This window comes from Cyrtonyx montezumae, unplaced genomic scaffold (assembly GCF_038088225.1).
Source record: "Cyrtonyx montezumae isolate F1298 unplaced genomic scaffold, pur_monq_1.0 scaffold_3, whole genome shotgun sequence".
NCBI classification, from domain to species: Eukaryota; Metazoa; Chordata; class Aves; order Galliformes; family Odontophoridae; genus Cyrtonyx; species Cyrtonyx montezumae.
In genome coordinates, this window is record NW_027072034.1 from 1,610,980 (window position 1) to 1,637,409 (window position 26,430).

At 46.4% G+C, this 26,430-nt stretch overlaps 1 protein-coding gene across 1 annotated transcript in view; it reads left to right on the forward strand.

Moving 5' to 3' along the window:
• Window positions 1-10,123: 10,123 nt before the first annotated feature.
• Window positions 10,124-26,430, forward strand: part of SIAH3 (siah E3 ubiquitin protein ligase family member 3) — a 36,007-nt gene continuing 19,700 nt past the window's right edge. The window contains exon 1 of the mRNA XM_065741858.1: window positions 10,124-10,332. Coding sequence (XP_065597930.1) covers window positions 10,198-10,332 — 135 coding nt within the window. The 5' untranslated portion in view covers window positions 10,124-10,197. The remainder of the gene's footprint in view (window positions 10,333-26,430) is intronic.

Sequence of the window (26,430 nt, forward strand, 5' to 3'; positions counted from 1 at the left end):
GTCCCAAAACCTGCTAATGTGGAGTTTACTTATTTCCTCTCCCTTTATTTTCTGCTAAATGTCCAAAAGACTGACTTTAGCATAGACCATCAAGTCATCTCCTGTGCCCAGTGCCATGCAATATTACCATTGCTTTTCACTCAGGACAAAGCAGGAAGGAAACTGCTCTGCAGATTTAAACAAAAGAAAAGCTTCCCTTGCCAGTGAAGTTAAGGGATGGGTTGGGAATGTGTTCCTGGCTTCTATCTAGAGATTTGTTTCCAGATTCCAGCCAGAGCTGATGGCCAAACTATTTTCTCTGCAGAATTAGGGACTTTCACTGTCCATGCTGATGGTGTTCAGGTTTCTCCCTGATAAATCTAAACATTTTGGAACTTCTTGGCAATGAAAGCTTTTCAGATCATGAAAAATCGTTGAGAATAGCATGTTCTTGAAGAATTTTATTGAGTGGAAATGCTGTTTTTCGTTGGAAAACATCAGGATCAATTTTCTTCTCCATTCAAGTGGATTGAGACACACCTGAGCTTGCTCTCTCTTTACACAGCTTTGTTTCCTTTGGTTTTAACTGCTTTTCCCTCAGAGGCCCCTCTCCCAGTACAGTGACAATGCTGTAATGGAACAGGCTGCAGCCCTGGAGGCATTGAAAGCCAGGTTGGATGGGGCATGGGCAGCCTGAGCTGCTGGGTAGCACTGCCCACAGCAGGAAGGTGGAACCACGAGGGCTCTAAGATCCGTTCCAATCCAAGCCATTCCACGGTTCTATGATTCTGTGATTCCATATGAGTGCTCACAACACTTCCAGGGCACAGGAGTGCTCAAATAGCTCATGTGCTTACCGCCAAGCCATTCCCATGGCCTTTTTTCCCCTGCATCATCATACAAAGAGCTCTGGGATGCTCAGTTGAAGTGCCACAACAGAATAACAGGGATACAGGTGGCTGTCTTTCTTCTCTCTCATTAATTAGGATCCACTAGCTAAGGAAATTGCTATTTGACACAGTCAGCAATGGACTACTGCCTATCAAACTTACAAAATGAAAATATGCTGGCCGGCAGAGGGTTAAGGGAAGGCAGCAACTAAGTACTTGTAAATTGATGTAGTGGCCTGAGGGTATCTCTGCTGGTAATAAAGTGCATCTCATAAACAGATCTGACTCTGTACTACAGCCCAGTAAAGCAAAGTGGAGTGGATCCATCCCAAATTAACTGTAAATGAGACTGACACTCTAACACAAATCAAACACCCTCAGGGCTCTGCTTACATTAATTGCAAAGCCCTAGAAAACCATCTAGAAGTGCTCCCTCTTTTCCAGAAGTTAATTGAAGGGGTCTGCAAATAGTGGAAAAGACTGTAGCATAAGAAGCAAGCAATGTTGAAATCCTCTTTGTTTGTGCTTTCTCATGAGGTAAGCCTCATGAGGTAATATTAACAATAACTGGTAAGAGTGAATTCATCTGGGTGCTGTCTCCCTCCTCTGATGCTTTCTTCACTATTACCTTCATCCTTTAGGATGGCTCTGACCCACAAACCCAGAAGGGATGAACCAATGTCTTCTGCCCTTGTGTGACTGTGTTTTCTCGTACAGAACCTTACTGAGCACCATGAATCAGCAGAGAAATGACAGCTTGGTGCTTCAATTTACACATAGTTGCTCCTGTTTATCAGATTTCTCCAGGTTGGTTTAATGGGAGCATTTCAGAGAATAATAAAATCATGCAGTATCCAAGGTTGGAGGGGAGTTATAAGGATCCTTGAGTCCAACCCCTGACTCCAAACAGCACTACCCAAATATCAGACCATATGTCCAGGAACTGTCCTTGGAGCATCTTTGCAGCACACATCTGGCAGGAGCATAGATGAGGTGACAACACATGAACTGCACACCAGGGAATTAATGACATTTGGAGCCAGAGAGCTCAAATCCAACCCCAGATCCACACCTCAGGATGGCAAGTTGTCACCATTCATAGAATTGTAGAATAGTTTGAGTTGGAAAGGACCCTTAAGGGCCCTTTCTTGTGATGGAACCGTGGAGGAGGTGGCTCCTTGCACACCTGGCACAAAGGCACTATGACCATGGTCGTAGAGTGAAGGTACTGCTCAGTGCCTTTCCCTCTAGCTCTTGCATTTCTACTTCAGTTCCAAAACAAAGCATCTATTCTTTATGCTTTGTTAAGTATCCTGTTAAGACTTCTATGATTCGACTAATATTTGTGCAGGTTCCTTTCATTGTGAGCATCAATCCAACAGTGACTTAAAATAAAAAGAGGAGTCTTTTTATTGATTTTCCTTTACTTAAAAACAAACATGTCATACATAATCGAGATGTACGCTGCTTACAGACCGTAGAGAGCACATTTATAAAACTACTGGAAGAAATAATTAAATGGAATATATCACAGCCACCTTTCCAAATCATTCGAACAGGGATGTTACACACATAAAATGTCGATAGTCCTTCTGGTAAACTTTTAATACAATCATTTGGTTTGCACTTTAAATGCCTGGCATATTTTAACCCTGGAGATAAATTAATCTCAGTGGGATTGCTGAGTAATTAAGAAAGGTATCTCTGATGGGCTTGCTTCATACAGAGAGGTGAAATAACACAGGGTTATTCATTTGATGATTTGATATCTTTACATTAAAAAAAAAAAAAAAGCCAACCCTGAGGCATGCCATTGTCACATAGAAATTACCTTCAAACAAGTCGGGTTTTCAGTGTTGGATGATTTTACAAATTGCCATTTAAAATGTAAAATACCCTGGAATGAAGTCTCTGCAGACCCCCCAGAGCTGGATGGTCTTGGTAACCAGCTTTGATGCTTTGTGCTGAGCTAACGGCACGCTCAGTTTTACCAGAGAGTGGAGGCTTAGAACATTTTTGTAAAATTGAAATACTGAGCGCCACCCCCCACTCCAATCTTCTCATCCCTACCCCCATCCCCCACTGAAAACAAAAAAGGGAAAGAAATCAAATACAGAACTGGTGCCTGACCCTGTGATGGACCATGATTAATAGCATACACAGTTTCAGTCCCAGTGCTATTACATGCACACCACTCTGGGAACTCTTCCTAAGCTGTTACTGCTGGCAGAGGGATGTTTTCATTGCAAGGCATTTAACTCGTTTAAGACCCCTACAGTTGCACTTGCTGATCTTTGTAGATCCCCTCCCCTCCCCTCCCCTCCCCTCCCCTCCCCTCCCCTCCCCTCCCCTCCCCTCCCCTCCCCTCCCCTCCCCTCCCCTCCCCTCCCCTCCCCTCCCCTCCCCTCCCCTCCCCTCCCCTCCCCTCCCCTCCCCTCCCCTCCCCTCCCCTCCCCTCCCCTCCCCTCCCCTCCCCTCCCCTCCCCTCCTCTCCCCTCCCCTCCCCTCCTCTCCCCTCCCCTCCCCTCCCCTCCCCTCCCCTCCCCTCCCCTCCCCTCCCCTCCCCTCCCCTCCCCTCCCCTCCCCTCCCCTCCTCTCCTCTCCTCTCCTCTCCTCTCCTCTCCTCTCCTCTCCTCTCCTCTCCTCTCCTCTCCTCTCCTCTCCTCTCCTCTCCTCTCCTCTCCTCTCCTCTCCTCTCCTCTCCTCTCCTCTCCTCTCCTCTCCTCTCCTCTCCTCTCCTCTCCTCTCCTCTCCTCTCCTCTCCTCTCCTCTCCTCTCCTCTCCTCTCCTCTCCTCTCCTCTCCTCTCCTCTCCTCTCCTCTCCTCTCCTCTCCTCTCCTCTCCTCTCCTCTCCTCTCCTCTCCTCTCCCTCTCCTCTCCTCTCCTCTCCCTCTCCTCTCCTCAACAGTGTCTGAGAGCAGAGGAAAGAAGCTCCTGGTTATTGCCTGTAGAGTTCAAAATAATTTGATTAAATTTACAAAGGGAAGAAAAAGCAACAATGCCTATTCCTATGGCTTGCCTTGAAACAGAGTAAACACTGTTGGCTAAGAGTGAAATGTTGTCATCTACACTTGCATTTCAGCTGTCTGCACATGCAATTGGTGTGATTGGAGTGCCACGTGTGAACACGGGAAGATTAACATCCTTCTTGTTTGTGCTTCTGGTCAGACAAGACCTTCTGCACCATCCCTGTCCTATGCGGGCTCAACCTTAACCACCTGAGCTTTGAAAAAGCATCACTGTCTTCTGGGGTGCCACATACAGAGGCAAAGGCACGTGGTCCAGGCAAGCTGATAGTTGGTGCACACCATGAGGGATGGCTGCCTCAGGTGGTATGCTGAGACGTGGTAATCAGCATAATAGCACTTGGCACTGCATGCTGCCTCCTGTCCACGTCGCATTCTGTGCCTCTGTGCCATTAGCTAATTGAGCTGCACAGCAATGCCTCAGCAGCCACAGCAATGCCTCAGCAGCACTTGCATTGTCAGGCATGTTTTTCTAAAGAGTAAATATAGATTCAGGAAAGCTACATATATTTCCTGGTTGTTGCCTGTTGGTAGGACTCACAGGCCCTGGGATTGCAGGAGCTGGTGAGATTTTCAGGTCATGGTAGTGCCTGCTGAGCTCACCACAACCTTGTCCTGGAGATTCTTATCTGGAGGGGGCACAGAGGTACTTGCAACAGGATGCACCCACTGTGCCCAGAGTGATTTAGGGTCGGTCACCAAGGCTCTGGAGCCTTCTCTAGGGGAACGCAAGGGGGATGCTCTACTCAGTGGTGCCCAGTGACAGGACAAGAGGTGACAGGCCCAACCTGGAATAGAGGTGGGCTTCATTTGGTTACAGAGCACTGTGGCCTGTGAGAGCTGCAAGTGTGCAGTAAGCAGAAGTGATACGGTGGAGAGTCATCCAACCCATTTTAGGTATCTGCTTTAACCGGCAGTGCCCCAGACTGCTTCTTCCTGGTGTTTCTGGAAGCACAACCAGGTAACTCAGATGTTGGCATGTGCCACAGGAAGCTGTGTGTCACTTCTGATGTCTGGAAAATCCTCAGTGAAATTCTCCTTAGTTTACCTGGACTAGATTTTGAAGACAGAAAATCCAAGGCGAGGCAAACGTGAACGTAGGATCTGAAGCTCCGAAGCGAGCCTGAATTATTCATTATTCTCATGACCTGGAAAATGAGAAACACTCCATCTCTTAAAACCTACTCAGAGTTAGAGGGTGCATCTCAACAAGCTGCTGCTCATGCAGTCAGCAAGATAAGGAGCCTCCTCCATCCCTCACCACCACCTCCTGGTGCTTTGTCTATCCAGTACAAGGCAATGGAGGCAGCTATAGCCCAGCCCTCCTCTGTGCTGCCGTGGCCGAGAGCACTGGGATCCTCCACTGGGCACTGCACTAGGCTTGCAGTGGAAAGCAGTACATCCTTATGGTAATGCGGGCACCAGGCAGCCACTCTGAATTGGGAGTGATGGCAGTTACTTTATCTAATAACAGCATGAAAATGTAATGGGTCTTTATTGAGCTGCCGGCTTGCTGGTGGGAGCTGAAGGAGATGCAGCCTCGAGTATAGCATTTGCAGAGAGAAGCGGCATGAGATATTGCCATGAGCTCCCCTGTTAATAAGCAAGCAGAGGAAGGGAGAGCATACCAACTGCAGCAGTGTGAAGGAAAAAAATGGAAAATGGAGGCAGCAACCTCCTTCCTTAGGCAGCAGATGTGCCCCGGGGAGAAATGAAGGATTCCCCTCTTGACCCAGGCACTAGAAAACTCATGTATGACTAATAATAATGTAGGAAGGATGTATTTGAAAGGAATAATAATAATAATAAAGACTCTTGTTATATTAGTGTCCTCAGTGCCAGAGGGAAATGTCCATCTCTGCAGAAGAAAGGTTAATGTGGAAAGCCCAGCTGGGCAATGACCACGCTCTGCAGGCGGCCATGAGGCACAGGAAGGACTTCTGCCCTATGATGGATGGGGGACGTGTGGCCAAGCTTACATGCATCCCCTGCTATTATATCCAGCTCTGAGGGTGATGACCACATGTGGCTGAAGGGAAAGAAATGTAGTGAAGAACCACATCTTGGCAAAATTGGTTCCAGTTCACCAACTTCAGTTTCCTCCCTAATTCAGTAGAATTACTGGTGGCATTTATCACGGGTATTATAATAATTGCATTAAAGACTGCTTCTGATGCTTCTTGCCTGATAAAATGTGGCTTTTTGAGAAAATGAAAATTGCTGAGATGTTTAAGATCACTTCCTGAATAAATCTTGTCAACCAGCTCTGACGATCCCTGCTTGAGCAGGGGGGTTGACCAGATGACCTCCAGAGGTATCTTCCATGTGATTCCATGAAAAGATTAATGCAGTTCCAGTGTAGTTACCATTCATACTTTGCTTGGCATCTAAATGGACTGTTGAAAATACATTTGGTAAGAAAGTTAGTATTTTGGTAGAGACAACAACTTTTGATAGCTCTTCACTTTGGAAAGCCACCGCCACCACCAAAACAAATCATTTTTTAAAGAAGAAACAAATTGGTTGATGTTCTCTTTCACATCATGAAATATCAAGAAAAACTGGGCATTTTGCAAGGAAATTTGCAGCTGCCTCACTCCCTGTATGGAGCTTTATCCTCCACGTAGCTGTGCTGAAGGTGTGGAACCAAAAGGAAGTGTAGGAATGAGGCAGGAAGGATGGCAGTGGATGTTTTGTGCCCATGATATGGGCAGCCCAGCATAGCATGAGGCTGTGAGCCAGATGGGCCATTTTACTTCTGCACATATCAGCTAAGAGGGGCAGACCAGGCTCAGGAAGAGGTGATAAGGCTGCAGAGAAAATGCACAGAGAAGCTGCAAGAGTGATCTGATCTCAGGCAAAAGGTGCTTTGCAAGGGAAACACTATCGGTCAGCTTGGTTTGCTGGAGGACAGTTCAGGCAAAGCTGTTTCTTCACACAGAGATCTGTGACACCAGAGGCCATGTCAGCCCAGCAAGAGAAAGCACTTTATACAATGACCTTCTATACATAGAAGCCTATGCAGCAAAAATAATTCAAACTGAAAGTGTGTTGCAAAATGTTAGTGGCAAAGATAAAAATAAAAATGTTAGTGGCAAAGACCTTTGCAAAATCTTACCAGGAAGAGATGCGGATCTCCTTCATGGGGAACCTCAAAACCAGGCTGTTCAGAAAGGATGGGGATGCAGCAGTTAGCATGGGGGGACAAATGCTTTACTGAGGACAGATTGGAGGGCTATATCACTTCTTCCAGCTTCAAAAGTTATTGGTTTTTCTCTGCTGATATTATCTAGTGCTCCAGCAGTAGATGCTGGGGGAGAGTGAATACCAGGAGAGTGAATGGCAGATGCTGACCCTGGCTTACATGCCATCCCAAAATGCTGTCTCCTGTAGTCAATGTTGGGGACAAAGTACTGAGCTGGAGGGGACACTGCCCTGAGCCAGCAGGACAACTTCTGTGCTCTTGGTTAAAATTTCAGGTGAACATCAGAGGAAAATGTGAACTGGCAGTGCAAATACCTCTCCTCAAACTTGCTGGGAGACCCTGGAGAGCAGATAGAGCTTCATATAGCAAGCTTAGATCTAAAGGATGAGGAAAACTGCCTGGTGTCCCAGCTATCTCAGGGGAACTTACATCCTCAAATGCCCTATTCATCCAAACCTGTAAAGGGATCTGGACTGATGCAGTCAGATGTGGAGTCCCACAGGACAAGAGTCAAGGTGGCCTGAATCCTGCTCATGCAGCCTCTTGCCAAGTCTAGAAAATAGACTTGGCTAGAAGAGGGGAGGGATTTTTTGAATGGCCAAATAACATCCCTCAAAGGTAGGCCTGAGAGTTTTCCCATCCCCAGGGCACCACGTGCACTGCCCCTGGTGCCATCTGCACCAGCATGGAGTCATTCCATGGATGCTTCTGGCTTGAACAGATGTAGGAGTGGGAAGGAGCTTGGCTTTGCTATGTGAAGGGAGCAGGAGCCACTTTTAGGAAGGTCATTCTCCAAAAAGGCCCAGCCAGAAAGACATCAGATTGAAGCCCAGGCCTTGCAATTTATTGCCTGGTTTTGAGCGATGTGTCTCTTGGGCTTTTGGCCTGAGAAGCTGCACAGTTCCTGAATGCCTGAAGTTTCCACATTACAATGATGACCCTAGAGCTACTAATTTGGCAAATTAGGGTCCTAATGAGGATTTATCCAATGTTGTTTTTAACATGTCACAGAACTTCTGTTGCAGAAAAACTCTCAGCACCACATCCACACAGTCCTTGAACACAGTGACTCCACCACCGCCCTGTGCAACCCATTCCAAAGCCCAACCACTCTTTCAGAGAAGTTTTTCCTAATACCCAACCTGAGAGTCCTTTGCACTGATGACTTGGAGCATGAGTTTTGCCAGTTTGAAGTGCTTGTGGAGCTACCAACTGCAAACTGGCAGTAAATAAATAATAAATAGTTGGATGCCTGCCGTTTCTTTGGGAACAGAGAAAAGGAGACATTTAAGCAAATCAATTCTCTCGCTTGTCCTTAAGCCTGTCTGAAAATATCCTCCAAATCTCTTTCCACGCTGCAAAAATTATCTCCTCATCTACAAGTGAATGTGAAGAACTGAGAGATTCATATTCCTCCCATCTTTGATGTTTTCTGGGTGGGTTGTGTCGTCAGCTGTTCCAGTATTTGCAAAATTCCACTTATTTATCTGTTTTTATGCACAGCTCTCTGCAGCCTGGCAGAGTCAGTATTGCAGTATTGATTCAGGAGCTCGCAGCAGTGACAACCCAGTCCCAGGCTGATGCAGATGCTGCACATGGGCTGCTCCATCCCTCACCCCCAGAGCTGGATCGCTTTTAAAATGAGGCAAACAAAGAAAGAAAAGCTACTTTCATCTGTTTTGTAGGGGAGGGGGAAGGATTACAAAGGCTAAATGAGCCATCTGAGTACTTAGTGAGCAATCCTAAAGAGCACCCTGATAGGAAGTTCTGGCAGAGAGCTAATTAAATTAACCCTCTTTGATTTATTAACAAGCAGAGCAGCACAACACACAGGATTGTCCCACAAAACAAACGTGTTTTCCTATTCCCTTGGCTGCTTCAGTGCATTTGCCTCCCAGATAACCTGGTGGTGGGAACTCTGGTTTGACGAGCCCCAGTGGCTTGGCAGATCCCTGCCCACCAGCACAGATACATACCAGTAACGATATACAACAGCATCTTTATTTTTTTAATGCCTCCCTAATCCCTTTTTTTTAATGCCTAAGACAACCTAATGGCTAATTAGTAATTTCCTGCCCACCGATACGCAGATGAATGAGAGGCAAAAGCATTCAGCATGTTTAATTATTCTGTTGATTTAGAAGCCACTTTTTCCCAGCGCAGTCCCTCCCCGTGCGTGTGCTCCCGTGCATCACACATTTCATCATTTTTAGGAGCACACTACGTGCCTTTGCATGCTCTTGCAGCTCTGGCATCCCACACCCCCAGCATTCTGCGTCCAACCCAGAAACACTGCTGACTTTAAAAGGAGTTACCCACAAGTTACAGCAGAGCCCAGACTTGACGTCTGCTAATCTTTTTTTATTAGTTTGCTGGGAGAGGGCACATTATTTGTGTGCTGGGAATGTCTCCCCTGTCAAGGAGCAGAATATAACATTTACAAAGCTTCAGAGGGACAAAAACCGAAAGCGAAGCCCACAGCCGCACAGGCGTGAATCTATTTATATAGTGAGTGCTACTTCTGCTTCACCCTGCGAGGAGCTGTAACTCCCTCTGCATGTGTGATTTTTCTCCCAGGCTGCACGCTGCAGCCTGCTTCACCTATTTCTGCCACTTTCCAACACTTTCGTCGGTGGGCTTCTCTCCTACCTGCTCCATTTATCTCCGGTATTAGGGCACCCTTCGCTAAATGAAGCCAATTAATAAATGGAGACGTTAAGCAATCAATTGTGACTGCCTATCTCCCCAGCCCTGCGTACGCCCGGCTGTAATCGCAAGATAAATGCGATGTGCTGATGTATGGTAATGTTCAATAATACATTCTCCGCCAGGCTCGATTCATCAGGGACTTTCTGGAGGGGAGGCATTCGTTATTGGCTGTCTCCGGACCTCAAGGATAACAGTTCTGTCCTTTCCATTGGCCGACCCGCTGCTGCAAGCCTCTTCCCGTCTTATTTTGATGATGAATATGAAGGCATGCTGAGCCGTGCCGGAGCGCAGCGCTCACCGACCGCACTCCCTCCCGGCCTCAAGGACTGCGGGGCTGCCTCGCTGCCTCCCCCGCCCGCCGCTGGCAGCAGCAACCCCCGAAGTTGGGATGCTTTTCTTCACCCAGTGCTTTGGGGCTGTCTTAGATCTCATTCACCTGCGGTTTCAACACTACAAAGCGAAGAGGGTTTTCTCGGCCGCCGGGCAACTCGTCTGCGTCGTCAACCCAACGCACAGCCTGAAGGTGAGCCAAAGAGATTTGCTCTCTCCCCATTTCTCTGCTTCCTAACCCCTTCCTCCCTGCCGCCGGCATTGCTCCCCGGGGAAGCACGATGAGCCCTAAGTGCGGGGAGAGCGCGGTTATCTCCACGCAGCCCCGGCAGAGGGATGGATGCTCACAGGAGCACTTCGGGGGGGAGAAGGAGGGAGAGCATCCCACCGATAGAGTGGCTGTGGGCAGTCACTGGTCCCCACACTGCCAAAGTTTTTCATCCATGACACAAGAAGGCAAGTTGTGAGCACAGGGGGTGGGGGGGGGAGTTAGTTTGATGAATTAGCATGTTTTCTTCTAAAGGGCTCTGGTGTGGCTAGTGCTGCTGATGTGTGACAGCGTGCTGCTGGTGTGTGACAATGTGCTGCTGAGGAGCGGGGCAAGGGGGCTCCCACACAGCTCGGGGGTCCCTGCCTGCTGGCCATGCTTTCTTTGGGGCAGAAAGAGCAGTTTCTGTGTTCCAAGGGGAGTCTGAAGATATTCTTAGGGCACGGAAAGCCTCCATAGCCCTCTGCAAGGTGAAGCTATTTTAAGGCGGGAGAATACATTTGCCTTAATGCAAAACTATTTATAGAGCCCATAAAACACTTCTCTCGTGAGCGTGGCTCTGGATTTATATGGACAAAGTGTCAACAGTTCCGTCTACACCACAGCCCCAGTGCTTCCACACAGAGCCAGAGCGGTGGGTAAGGAGGTGGCTGGGGGCTTTAGGGACTTCATGGCAGCGCCTTTAACAAAGTGACTCCTGTCGTGCTTAAAGCCCCTCACAGACCTGACCCCCAGAGCAAAGCCAGAGGCAATTTGATTCAGAACAACTCATCTCTAGCTCTGCTTTCCCACACCAAGAGGTGTGCTGTTGGGTGCCCCCCACCCGTTGGAGCAGCGTTCCCCTGATGCAAACAGCAGCACTCCAATAAAGCAGATGTCTGGAGCTGGGTTTGCAGACTGAGGCAGGGAGAGGTCTTTCCCAGTGCAGCAGCAGCAGCTCAAGGAGGGTTCTCCTGCAGGGCTGCAAGGGGATGGTTGGGGGACAGATTACTTCTCGTGTCATCGTGTCCTCCACCACCTCTGGCACTGCTCAAACATCCCACAACCCTCTTCTTCTCTCATAGGATCTGCCCTATGAGATGGGCAAAACACATTGCTGGAAGAAAGTGCTGCCTCTCTGAGTGCACAGGGAGGTTTGGTAAATGAGTGCTTCTGTTCTTGACCCCTTTTAAATGAGTGTCTCCTGCTACTTTTGTCCGCAATTTGGATTTAGAAAAAAAAATAAAAGCCCTCAGCATCATATGGTTTTTGAAGGTCATGTTACAATGGCACAGTCTGACGAGACACCCCACAGGCACACAGTCCACTGTCCCTCCCCGTGGTAACTGGGACAGAACATGATTTTGTCAGTTCACGTCCTCCCAGGCTGCAGATTCACTTCATTTGCCTTTAAAATGACAGAAAAAGTTAGAATCACAGAATATCCTGATTTGGAAGGGACCCATAAGGATCATCGGCTTCAACTCCTGATGCTTCTGTTCCTCTCCATTAAACACACAGGGTATTTCAGCACATTAAAATCCCCCACAGCCAAGCTCCCCAGTGCTGAGACTCAGAGCCCAGCAGAGAGGTGAGCACTCTCGGTACAGTCTGGTTTGCTCTGGGTGCACAGCTCCCTTGGAAACAAACAGGAGCTTCTAGCAAAAGTGAAATGTGTAAATAAAGCACAGCCATCAGGCTGTGGTGGGAAGGCTATTTCATGTTCCCCTATACATCCCCTTTGTGCCAGCAGGCAAATGGAATAAGTTGCCACAGAGCCACCGTGGATGGAAAATAAATTAAAATAGTGGTATACCCCAAGCAGTCAGCTCATCCTCCCCACTGGCATGCAGAGGGGTCACCTCTTGTGGGCAGGGCATCTTGCCCAAAAGCTGACGCCAAAAGCCAGGCAGAGGAACCCATTTCTGCCCTGGGGCTGAACCCGTTCCTCTGTGGTGGTTTGCAGTATTACAGCTACTTGATGTTTTGGAGTCTATTACTTCCATCTGGGTCATTGCATCCGTAACATCTTGCTGACAGCCCCCACATCTACCTTAACAATTGACAGGTAGAGTGAAAACTGTATTAAGGTTCACAGTTGATGAATACGAGCCTGCTAGGAAGCAAGGGCCGGGAGCAGTGTCGTTGCTTCAAAGCTTAAATGTTCATTCTTACCCACAATTGTAAGCTCTTTGCAAAGGGATTATCTCCTTCTGTGTTTTTGCAGCACACGACTGAGGGGGGCTGCTGGCTGACTTGTGCAAATGATGAATGATGGGCATCATGTTCTGCTGTGATTGTGCACCCTGGCATCCCTCACACAGCTCAGGTCCCCCAGCAGCGTGCACGGCTCCACTAATGTCCAACCCTGGCAGAACCCACAGGAGGCTCACGGATGGGGCTGGCATATACATCCCCACAGCCCCATTGTTAGGAGTTTAAGGAGTTATGAGCTTATCAAATAATAGGATGACTTTGGTTGGATCATCGAGTCCCAGCCCTCCTGCCTTGGGAAGCAGTTTTAACTGCTGAGTGCTGGAAAGAAATGTAACATTCTAGTGAAAAAAACTCTTCCCCATCCCTGCAGGACTTAGAGAACTCATTAAGTTAAGAGAAGATGCATGTGTGAAGGAGGGCATGAATAGTTTAACCTTACCTTCAGCAAGGGCTGTGGTGCTATTTATTGGGCCAGAATGCATTCTAGCATTATTTAAAGTGAAAGCATATCTGCACTGAGTTAGTGACCACATTTCAATCCTGCTCTGACTGCTTGGCTCTGTGCACAGCGGCAGCCAAATGGCTTTGTAATCTACTTTATCCCCAGCAGAATTAAAATGCTATGGTGCATGATACCCCCATGAGACACACTCTAATGCTCAGTGTAAGCGAGGAGATGGGCACTGCAGTGTGTGCACACAGCCCCTGGTCAGCCCCCACTACCATCTCAGTGCAAGAACCAATGCAGGGCTGGAGTCTGGGGAACTCAAATGGTGTTTTCCCATCTGAAGCGACAAGATCCTGATAGACAGGGCAAAGGAGGCTTCAGTAAGCCTCTGCTGACTGCAAACCCAGGCTCCTGTCCCATAGTGGGGACAGTGCTGTGTGAACATCAGGCAACATACACTCCAAAATCCTTTCATATAGATGCAGCCAGCAGCTAATGATGGGTACCAGGAGTTCTCCCATTCCGTAACTCACTGACCCTGCAGACCTCAACATGCACACCACATGGGTCCACAGCACAGGAGAGCAGAGTAGCATGGAAAAGCTGAGCATCTTCAAGCTCCATCATCAGAAATCACAGCATCCTCTGGGAGGATGGGGAGGGAGGGGAAAAGCCACTGCCTCTGAAGTTTCAGTGCTAATATGGCCATTACCCCTGCCCACGTTGACCAGTGCTACAGCTCCAGATAGAAGAATAGAGGGACAGAGGGACTGAGCTTCCTTCCCTACACATGGATGGAGAGTTTGTTATGGGGCTGGAACTGCTGGTGTGAATTTTAACAACGAACCCGACCTGATGGCACAACGAATCGGATCAGTTGTTATCCATGGTGTGGTCATGACAATGTTAGAGAAATCCCTCTCCCCCCCACCCCAACCCCCCTTCCCTCGTGGGGTGTTTGGCAGCAGGGATTAGGAGCAGCTATCAGACACCATCACATTGTGCTCTAATCCTCTGTCTCTGAGCTGACTCAGTATAGACATGCATATACATGAGCTATACACAACAGTCCTGACACCTTCCTCAGGAGAAATGCTGCCCCTAAGCTATTGCTGTTGTAGGATCATGGGGTGCGGAAGAAATCAAGATGTTTTAATAAAAGCCTTGATTCTGTGAAATGAGTTGTGAGGTCTCAGCGTGCTTCCAAACAGATATAAGCTAACCCCAGAAATTCCCATAATTAGCACAAATCTGCACGATTTGGCTGTGGTCTCTGGAGAGAAGCCAAGCACTGAGCGTGGTCCTGCAAAATCCAAACGTTATAAAGTACAGGCCCAGATCCTTGAGCAACACTAAACTCCTCAGAGTCAGAATTTGCAATTTGTATAACACCTGTTTAAAATGAGGGAAAGGAGCTGCTGAGCTGCGCCCTGCCTCCCCAGCACTTTGGCACACCCTGCACGTAGGGAACCCCCCATCCTTGTCCTGCCTGGCTCAGAGCTGAGGCTTTAGGTACCCCTGGCATCCCTCATGCCTTCTGTCGCATCTCCTGGCTTGGTATCACAGAACGCATTACACTGGAAGAGACCTTAAAGCCCACCCAGTTCCAACTCTGGAGTGACCTGCTGCTCACAGCCACCTTCAGCACTGCTCAGTGATCCCGCAGTGCTCTCATCCAGGAAGGGAAGAGCACTCCAGCACTGCAGACAAATTGCCTGACACATATGCGTGTACAAGTCACAGCAGTTTTATTTATTTAGAGGCATTTCTGAGCATCACATATAACATTAATAGATTTATCTTTAGCTCTCCTTGTTACTCCCAGCAACAACAAGAAAACATCATAGGAGAATGTCAGAGACCTCCAAGTGCATTGCACATTTATTTTGATGCGTGTTTTCATTCCAGTTTGGCCTCCCCAGTAAAAAAATAAATCATTTGCACAGCCTTGGTGTTGTAACTGGTACCTTACACATGTGAACTTCGAGCTCCAGAGTGGTTGGTGAATTGCCCATAACCTCTGGGCACAGCGTGGCAGAGATGACACACAGCTCCTTGTGAGTGTCTCAAACACAAGATCACACAGTCTCTCGCATCCAGTGTCAGCAGAATTGGAAAGAGAAACAGAGAAATGGAGCACAAATGAGACAGAAAAAGATGAAATCAGTAATCTCCTCTTGTGTAGAAAACAAATAAGCACTTGAGACAAACAAGGAGGCGGCTGCTATGGAGCAGAAAACCACATAGCAAAGGGTGAAAATGTTCTTCCGCTCTCAGGAACTGTCATGTGGCAAATAAGCTGAAAAGTAAGAGAGACAACAGAGTGAATCATTATCACATGAGGATCAAGTAGGCAGCAATGTGACAGCCAGTAGTGTCCTGAGCTCAGCAGGAGCAACCAGGGGTGCAGGGTGGAACACATGCACAGCTTTCAAAATAAATCTATTCTGGGGGATCACATCTCTTATTCAGACGCATCTATTCTCATGGCTCTCAAACTGGCCTGGTGCAGGCAAAGCAAGCAGATAAATCATGGATGCCGCCACCATGGCCAGGCAAACATGGAAAATACCTGAATGAAGATGAGAGATGGACAGACAAAAGGGAGGCACTCAGCAGTTTGAGGATCAGCACAGAATCACAGTAAGGGTTGGAAGGGACCTCCAGAGATCACGGAGTCCAACCCCCTGCCACAGCAGCTCCCTAGCCCAGGTTGCACAGGTAGGCGTCCAGGCGGGTCTGGAACGTCTCCAGAGAAGGAGACTCCACCACCTCTCTGTGCAGCTGTGCCACTGCTCCGTCACTGCACTGGGAAGGAGTTCCCACACACATCTGTGCACAACTTCCTATGCTTCAGTTTGTGGCCATTTCCCCTCGTCCTATAGCCACACACTGCTGAGAAGAGTCCAGCCTCGTCCCTTTGCCTCCCACACCTTAGGTATTTATAGAAGTGGATCAGAAGGACATCGGTGGAAAAGAATTGAGCAATGCTAGTTACACAAGTATCTGATGAGTTCAGCTCGTCTGAAATACAAGTCCTTATGGTAATCCACAGCCTTGGGATAGCAGCAGCTAATGAAAAGAGTCTGGATTGAAAGGAAAGTCACTGCAGCAAGCAAAAGATGTCAAAAGAGAGCAAGAGGTATTTCAAAATATGCTTTAGGATAAGCAACCTCATTGGTGATCACAAGCTACATATATATATGTATATATATGTATGTATGTCTGAAGAGGAGAAGATAGACCACTCAACATCTGTCTGCAAAGACTTTTTCACCCCAGGACAACACTAAACATCTTCCTAAAGAGCAATGAGTGACTTCTGTGGAGAAAATAATTCCCTCCGTCAGCTCTGTCTTTCATTCTCCTTATGGGATAGCTGCCAGCAGAACAAACTTCCACTCAGTTTATTCAATTAACTGCTTCTTGATTACATTCCCCCTCCAGCAGGATCCCTAATGCTTCAGAGCTGGTTTTCAGTGCATGTGCTGTGTTAATTAGCTACACATAGAGGTACAAAGCTGAGAGGCAACATAGTGTGGTTTCCTTTCCTTGCCTGGATTCTGGCTTTGTGAATAGAACTACAGTGTGGCTGAGGCTGGCAGGGCCCTCTGGGTCTCTCTGCTCCAGCCCTTGCCCCAGCAAGGACAGCCAGAGCAGGGTGCCCACAGCCCAGAGGCTCTGGGAGATCCCTAAGGAGGAGCTTCCACAGTCTCAGAGCAGCCTGTGCCAGTGCTCCGCCACCACACAGTGCTGCTGGTGTTCAGAGGCTCAGCGTAGTATGTTTTCTCCTTGATCAGTGCAAGTCATGGGTGCTGCCCAGGCTCTGGTGACTTAGAGTGAAACAATACCCCTACAGATGATGAATTAATGACTTATTAGACTATTTTAGGCTAGTTAACGTTTTGTAGATCATGAAAGCATGAATGACCTGAGTTTTTCTGGAGCATCTTAAAATATTTTCAGCCTACACGGCTTAGGGTAGTGAGGCACTGAAACTGTTTGTTCAGAGAGGTGGTGGATGTCCCACCCCTAGAGACATTCAAGATCAGGCTGGACAGGGCTCTGAGCAAATTGATCTATCTGCAGGTGTCCCTCTTCATTTCAGGGGAGTTGAATTAGATGGCTTTTAAAGGTTCCTTCCAACTCAAGCAATCCTATGATTCTATGACTTTCCTGGTCCCTAAGAGCTGCCACTGCACTGGTGCATATGTAGCAGGGACATAACTCTGCTCTTTGCTCCACTCCAACCCATTTCACAGGCCTTGGCTTGTTGAATAAAAAAATTGGCACTGGTAAGCCAGACTGCAGAGGCAGCTATAATGTGGGCTTGTGTTTCCTTTCCTTGATTGTAGGAATGGAGCATGCAGTGGTGAAGGCACTGGGATGAGGAATATCTCAGGACACTGCAGCAAGCTTCATCAAAGAGTATCTGACATGAGCCTGAAGCATCGCTCATTCAGTCATGCTTTGCTGATTCTGAAGTCTTGGTGGCTTGGGGGAGATGTTTGCACTTCACTTCCTCTCCTCAAAATTCTACAGTGTATCCATGGTATGGTTGGAGTCTTACCTGGCTCACTGAATTTCCTGTCTGTCATTCTTCTGGCAAATGTTTTTGGGGGACGACTCCATTTCTGGTGAGTCAAACGATATCCCATATACATAGCTTGCCCAAGACACACACAGGAATCTTTCTTCCAGCTGTAATTCCTCTGTTGAATCTCAGGGGTCTAATCCATACAGGAAATAATGAAACTTTAAAAATAAGTGAAACTTTTCCTGGGTTTCTTCTGTCACAGAAAATATTTCAAAAAGGATGCTCAAAAATACTGAGGTCATGCAAGGCTGCACAAATGTAACTGATGGATTGTAAATAACTCATTATACAGGCTGAATTTTCTTTCAGGCTGTTGGTAGAAGATGAAAGCACTATCAGAAGACAGATCTGAAGCCAGCTTAATCTCCAGTCGCTTCACAAGGCAACTGGAAATAATTTAGTGTTGCAGGTACACATGAGCTTACTAGGGAGGTATCTCATAATAATTTTTAAGCTTCTAATGATTTTCTTAATAATAAATGAGCGATTAGGAAAAACTACCCCAGTTCACAGACAAATTCAGTCTGTATTTGGGCATTTTTCTAATTTGCTGCTTTAACTGAAGCAACTTTAATTTGCCAGAGACCAATCAACAGCCTATAGCAAAGAGAACTTGCACTGATGAAGCAGATGATGGAGAATGGAAGACCTTTTCTTTACTCCCTCAAAGGGGAAAATAATTGATGCTGAAAGCTGCCTTTCAGCATTTTTTGTAATAATAACTTTTGCTTTGTGACTTTTACAGTGCAAAAGAAACTTTCAGGTCAAGTAGCTTCTGTGTTGGTTTTCATGCCAAAGGGCAAGCTGCACGGTGCTGACTGTTGTACCTGCAACCTGAGCACTCAGTAACGCATGTGCTGCCTGGGATTTGCAGACACCTGAGATCTGCAAGAGGCTCTGATCCAGTCTTCTGCAGTGGTGAAGCCCTACTGCCCAAATCCAGTTTTGCAGACGATTTGTTTCTATGGTAGAGAGCAACCCTACCTGAACCCTAGCCCAGCTGGTGGAGTTACCATTCCTGGGTATGGACTGACAGCTGGACTACATAATTTTCGAGGTCTTTTCTAACCTTATTAATTCCATGATTCTGATTCTCTTGGTGGACATATTTACCTCTTTGGGATGACCTCATCACTATACTTCTCCAAGATCCTTCCAGCATATTCCCAAGTCCTGGGTAAGACCAGGCTAAGCAGCCAGGGAAGCCCTCATTGATGAGTAACCCAGTACTTGGATCCCAGGGCACAGCTGACAGTGCAAAAGACAGTGCTGGGATCATAGATTTGCTGAGCACTCTTCTCTGACACCAGGCAGGTAGTTTGAGGTGGAAGTCAAATACTTGAATCTTGAAATACTTGAATCAAGCTGATCCACTCTAGGTCAACCATAAATGTATGGGGGACTCATAAGCAAAATGAATCCCGTTGATGCAAATTTTGTGAGGCTGCTGATGGATGCTTTGGTGTCAATGATGCTGTGGGCTGTACTCTTCATATCTCACATGGGGATGTAAATATGGAAGATGAAGAACAGGGATGATGAAGCTAAATTGTAATCACCTCAGTTTCTTCTCTTATTCTTTTTCCTTTTTTAATTTTTTTTTTATTTTTTGCCTTTACCTTAATAACTTAATAATGATTATACTGTACTTAGAAAATATAGGAGTGTTAAGTGATACTTAGTGGGTTCATTAATCCATGGTTAGAGAGCAGCCACTGCTGAGAGGGAATGGTGCAGTCATACTACTGCAGCACTACACAGCACCACAAAAGCAGCAGTAGATTTATACTCACATGGCTTCAGAGGGACCTGGACAGGCTGGACCAATGTGCTGAGGTCAACTCTGTGAGATTCAATAAGACCAAGTGCCAGATTCCTGAACTTTGGTCACAATGACCCCATGCACTGAAAAGCTGTGCAAAGGAAAAGGGTCTGGGGGTGTTAGCTAACAGATGGCTGAACATGAGCCAGCAGAGTGCCCAAGTGGCCAAAAAGGACAATGGTATCCTGTCTGGTATGAGAAATAGCACAGTCAGCAGGAGTAAGGAGGTGACAGTCCCTCTGCACTCCACACTGGTGAGTCTGTGTTCAGTTGTGAGCCCCTCACTACGAGGAAGACACTGAGGCCCTGGAGGGTGTTCAGAGAATGTCAATGAAGCTGTGAATTTCCAGAGCATAAATCTTATGGGGAGAGGCTGAGAGAACTGGGATTGTTCAGTCTGGAGAAGAGAAGACCCAGGGAAAACCTCATTGTTCTCTTCATCTGCCTGAAAGAAGTTTGTGGTGAGGTGGGAGTTGGCCTCGTCTCTCAAGTAACAGGATGAGATGTGGTGACATTAAGCTGTGACATGGGAGGATCAGGTTGGATATTAGGAAAAATGACTCCTCAGATAGTAGTTTGGCACTGGCACAGGCTGCCCAGGGAGATAGCGGAGTCACCTTCCCTGGAAGTGTTCAAGAGCCATGTGGATGTAGCACTGAGGGACATGGTTTAGTGGGCATGGTAGACATATACTGATGGTTGGACTAGGTGATCTTAGTGGTCTTTTCCATCCTTGATTATTCTACAATTCTGTGTTCCAGCCAGAATATGTGATCACTTTTAACACAACACATGCCCATATCTCAGAAAGAGGACAAATCTCAATGACCCTGGTGGCAGCTCCATTTCCAAATCAGTTGGAGGAGCAGGATAAGGGAGCCTGCCTTTCTGATGAACTTGCCTCTCAGAACTGGTGCTGGAGCTGAAGATTTATTTATTTCTAATACATGTGCTTCATGTGGTAGATCCTTCTCCAGACACAGGATACAGGGTGGAGGGACCCCACAGTCCATACCTGGAGCTGTGCCATAAGTCTCTTACTCTGGAAATGTGAAGTGTGGACAAGTTGTCTTGAAAATACAACAGCTTGCTGTAAATTAGCCCTCTCTTTCCTGCTCTATACTGCTTTCTTTGCTCATGTGGATATATCCTTTCACCTATCAGCCAGAAGAAGTGCCTTGGGAAGCAATAAATGCCATGCCATGATATGAAACTCCTGTTTTTCCAAGATTTTTATCTAAGCGTAATCCATTGATGCTATTTAATTACCATGAAGCAGCTGCCTTATACATCTGAAATGTTTCTATTTGCCTTAATTTTACAGTATGGTAATTAACTACCAATAACTTATTTAAAATATATTTACGGAGGGGAATGTCAGAAATGTATCATTTTTTCAAGCTCGGTAAATGCACTTGCAATAACCAATTTGGTATTTAATTAGCTAGTTTATGAGCTCACCTCTGAGAGAAATTACCGCAGAGAATGCGTTAGCTATGGTGCTTTGCAAGGTCTGAGGAGAAGGATGCACCAACTGCAGGCCAGTGACATTTTTTTGGCTTTATTATGTTGGGGCAATCTACTGTTCATGTAGGCTTAACATAGTCATGGCCTTCACACACCATTTTAAAGTTAAACTGTTGACCACATAGCAAATCAATATGCAATAGAACAACGTTCATTAAATAGACCATAAATCAACCCTTCTGTTGATACAGTAGATACCAATGACTCGTAAACATCCTGAATGGTTGTGGCCAAAGAAGAGGACACTGTTACCAGGAACAATACATTTCTGTGCAGCCCAAAAGACATGAGATCTGTGCTAAGCAATACATGGACACTAAGAAATATTAGTTGAGAAGGGAATTTGTGTCAGTCACTGTGGTTCTTCAGGATTCCCTTGAGGAATGAATTAATTAGATATCTCTTACATTCCTGCAGTGTGCTCAGGGATGTAGATCTCTTGGGAAGTACAGAACTGATCCCTCAAATGAGGGTCATACCACAGTCCCTAGGGAAACTCTCAGCCACAAACCCTAGAAACTGCAGAGCACATCTGTGTTTTTCTTGGCCCAAATATAGTGTTAGCTGCATGACCGAGCATCTTCCATGGCTGGCCACTGGCAGCACGGTTCATCCACTGATGAGGATGTGCATCTGGAGGGGATTGCAGAGATGGAGAGTGTGGGTGAAAACAGGAATCCCCTTCTGAAACTTCACTGACAGATTAAAGGGTGAAGCTGTGTGAAGGGACAGGGAAAACTGTTCGCCTCTCAGACTTGAATTCACATCTTTTAAAGCTAGAAGAGGCTCTCAGAGTAACCTCACTGGGCCAGCTGTACAAATACAAAGACAAGATCCTTTCTCAGGAGCTCTAGTCCATGACTTCAGCTTCCTGATGTCTATTAGAAAGGTGTCCACCTTAGACAGAGCATCTTTCACTGACAGAAATCACAACATGCCTATGGGCAAAATATATGAGGGTTGCTCCGAAAATAATGCCTCTTACTTTATGGTTTTGCTCACAGTGTCAGAGGCAATGCTGGCTGTATGACAGTAGAAGTTGAACTTTCCTGCCAATATCCCATTACATTTTCTTGTCATGTGACAGATGGTGGCAGGGGACAATCTGTGAAAATGGCATCTGACATGGAAGTGCAGATGGAACAAAGGTGTGTTGTTGAATTCCTCCATGCAGATAAAATGGCAACCACTGACATTCACCGACACTTGCTGAATGTGTATGGAGACCAAACAGTGGATATGAGCACAGTGAGGCAGTGGGTGGTGTGTTTCAGCAGCAGTGACAGTGGAATGAAGGACAAGCCACATTCCAGATGGCCACACACAGCTGTCACACCACAAAATGAAGAGTCTCAGTCAGCTCATCCATGCAAATCATCACCTAATGGTGGTGATAGTGTTGAAAAAAATAGTGTTTTGTAGCTGAGAAATTGGTCTATTAAATAGTGTTATTGCTCTCTTTGCATGAATTGAAGTTTCCATGGAAATAAATAGAAGGCATTACTTTTGGAGCATAATATTTTAGAAATTTCACTATCAGTAAAAATGAAGGCTGCACCTTGTTACCCCAGAAGGGCTTTAGGGAAACCAAGGACGGGGGGCTGTTCAGTGTTCTATTTTCCCTGAATGCTAAAGAAATAAATAGCAGTAACCTGAGATCTCACACAAAAGCCTGGAAACCCAAGTATCCTTCCCCTCCTTGCTCAGGGGAACTTCAATATCCCCGCAGAAATGCTGTGTCTGTTGTAAAGCCCAAACTAACTTTGCTAGGAGTGGGAGGAAGCAATAAAATAACCCTGGAAAAAATCAATCACAGCTGATAGGCAGTAGAAGTTTGTATTGACTCTGTCAGATTCCCATTCATCTGGATAGTTGCAACAGTCTTAACGTTCCCTCTGTGCTCCCCACATCAGCCTGTTCTGTCCCCAGTGGCTGTTCCTGTACCCCTCTCCCTTCCAGCTCTGCAGGTGCAGTTACAGCCCACTTCAGCTGCTGGATCAGCACTTCTTAACCTCTGAGGCTTTGTGAATGTCACCCCCAGCTTGCAAAACCACTGTCTTCAGCAGTGCTTTAGCACTCTGTAAAAGGCAGCAAAGTCTGAAAGTCATCATCCACCCATGCACCGGAATCCCCAGGCTTCTGCACATTTAGTGAGACTGATGTTTTACTTTTCACCCTCCAGGAGATTCCTGCCTAGTTTCTCCAGGGAGAGAGTGCCTCTCCCTATAGAATATCAGCTCCTGGAGCATCCCTGGTACTGCTCCTTGGGACCACAAGTGAGGCCAGCTGTGAGCTCTCTGCTTCCACATTTGTAGGGTGCCAGCCTACTCCCAGCCTCAGTGCCCTACTTCCAATTGAGTGTCAGAGCTCATTTCCAGGGACTGGATCTCCTCGTGCTTTTAATTTTATTTATTTATTTATTTATTTTTAATTCTGCAGAAGGGAGGCTATGGTTCACTGGTCTGGAAAATATCATGCTTGTCTTTGGTGAATAGCCAGGTTCATCAAGTAGAAATTCCCAGTCCACTTATAAATACCATTACCTTCCTTTTAGAGCTGGAAAATCCAAAGCCTTTCTGAGGTTAAAGCAAGGTCTGCGCTGCAGAGAGGAGAAGGTCTCATTTTCTTCTCTTTTAGTGAAGGAAACATCCTCAGTAATTCTGTGGAATGAGAAATGAAACCTCCTCTGATGTCAAGGAAAGTCTCAGGGGCTCCAAGCTTGCAGGTTCACACTTCATGTGAGCAGAAAGAAGGCTTTTCTTGAAGCTGCTCAAAATAGATTTGATTTTGAAGGCACAGAAACCCATTAATTATGCTGTTTTTTTGAGATAATCAGTCCAGACACCTGCTACATACAACAAGATGAGACATAGTGCTAAAGTAAATGACAAGTAAATGCAAGTTGGTTGTACTGGAGGACAAACTCTATTCTCTATCTCAGCTCAAAGTACAAAACCACGAGCTGTGTAAGGTCATTTCATGATGTAGAGGTCATGCCAGCTTCAAAAGACCAGAGAATAAATGGTGAAAGTTACTTTCAAGTCTTTGTGGCATCATTCCAGCAGTACATTGAATTTGTCACTCAACTCATAGAGAAAATAGAGATGCTGTTGGGCCTCCAGGAGCAAAAGTGCAAATTTCATGCAAGATGCCTTCTGTTTGTCCCTGAGGCAAGTGCCTGGGCATCACCTGCATCCCGCTGCCTTCCAGATCCACTTCTGCTGGTATCAGCCCTCCTACACACTGAGCTCCTTGAAAAGCAATAGAGTAATGCTCCTACAGGTGGTCAAATCTGCATTTTTCTGATCACTCAAATTCACAACAAAACTGATGATTGTGCAGGGCTTGTACTTTTCATCTTTTTTTCCCCCCTTTAATACAGCAAAGTGATCTGCTATTAACAGGCATGCAATAAACTGCTTGGCACAGCATGTTGAGCGCCGAGAGCAGGAAATGATCATTTCAGGGCCACTGCAAAGACAACCTGTTGAAGTGTCTCGGGGCAGAGTGAAAACTAGTACTTAGGGATTAATTTTCTGGAATTTAATGAGGCCGAAAGTCAGGTAGCAATTAAATCTCTGTAGATAGAGAGGGTAGTTTCATAATAGACTTGAAGTGGTAAGGTTGGCTTAGAAACTCCTACCCTTGTATTGCAGTCTGTTTCAAGCACTACCATGGTGGAGGCTGTGCTGTAAACCAGACTGACAGGGATGATCTGCATTGCAAACTCTTTCAGGAGATGATATTTGAGCTGTGGCATTTCAAGAGTAGGCTCAGGTTCCTGCCAAACTGGAGTGATGAAGATGTGTATGTGTCGAGTGTGCACATGTGCATTCATTTACATCTCTGTAGATGCATTCCAGAAGTGATGCTTGCACACAAGAAGCACAGTGTTGAAGTCCAAGATTCACTGGTTATGTCTGTGAAGATAAAGAAAAGAGGGACAGGGAGCAATATCTTGCCTGAAGCTAAGCATCACTGACTTTTTCATGTCGTTAGAGCTAACTTCTGTTGTAGGAACTTTGCAGAACCATAGATTCACAGAATATCCCAAGTTGGTGGGGACCCATGAGGATCATTGTGTTCAACTTCTGGCTCCACACAGCACCACACAAAAATCAGACCCAATGTCTGACAGTTTTGTCCAAATGCTCCTTGAACTCTGGCAGCTCCGTGCCCACCGCCCTGTGTATCCTGTTCCATGCCCACTGCCCTGTGGTGCAGACCCTGCCCCTGACCCCCAGCTGCCCCTCCCCAGCACAGCTCCATGCCGTTCCCTCGGGCCCTGTCGCTGTTACACAGAGCAGAGCTCAGCGCTGCCCCTCCACCATCACACCTCCCCTCAGCTCCTCTGCTCTGGGCGAAGCAAGCCAAGAAATCTCAGCCACTCCTCATCCATCTTGCCCTCCAGACCCTTCCCCATCTCGGCAGCCCTCCTTTAGACACTCTAACTTTACTCTGGAAAGATGTAGCTGGAGTGGTCCAAGCAGAGCAAGGGAGTGGTGACTCAGATTCATGGACAATCAGGATGCCATGGTCTTTTGTTGCACATCATAGATACATACCCCTCTGCTCTGAACATACCCATCTTCGGGTGCTGGATTTGTATTTTGGACTCATATGTGATGTAATCAAGCCAATCAAAAAGGTAGAAGTGGCACTGAGGAACACGGTTAGTGGGCATGGTGGTGATACTTCGGTGGTTGGACTAGACTGCAGTATCATCAGCCATAGAGCTGTTTATCTTGCAATATCCAGAATCCAGTCCTTCCTGCTACTTCATCCAATCCAGTTTTTTTCTGCAGAATTTGTGTTTCTCTCTGAGTACAATAACCATGTCACTTCAGTTATTGCCTGTCATAGCAAGAAGATCAGACACGCTCCCTGGCTTCCCTATACAATATATCAACTGTGGTTATGTAAAATATTACAATAAATTATTACATTAAACAGGATGCAGACAACAGGATTAAAACACTACAGCATGACACATATAACATGAAATCAGAGGCACACTGCCTGACTCAATATATGTGTATATATTAGCTTGTATAGGGGCTTAAGAAAAGATATAAGAGATTGAAGATAATTTTATTTTTTAAATCAAGAATCAGAATATAACTATCCTCATCTTGAGCACAGCTCTTTCTTGCCTCTTACAGACAGTCAAAGGGTTTTCTTATGGCCATAGACCAGCTTTCCATCACATAGTTTGCTTTCTTTAGAAAACTATAATGAGATCAGTCATATTTCAGCTTCCCTTACCTCTCTGCAGACATGTATCAATGCAGACATTCATGAAGAAGAGATAATGGTTTAAAAGCTCTAATTTTGTTACTCTCTCCACCATTTAAGCTGATCCTAATGTGATTGGGATAGTCATTTATTACTTAGGCAGGGTCAGTTTGTCCCAAGGAAGTCAGGGAAAGTATG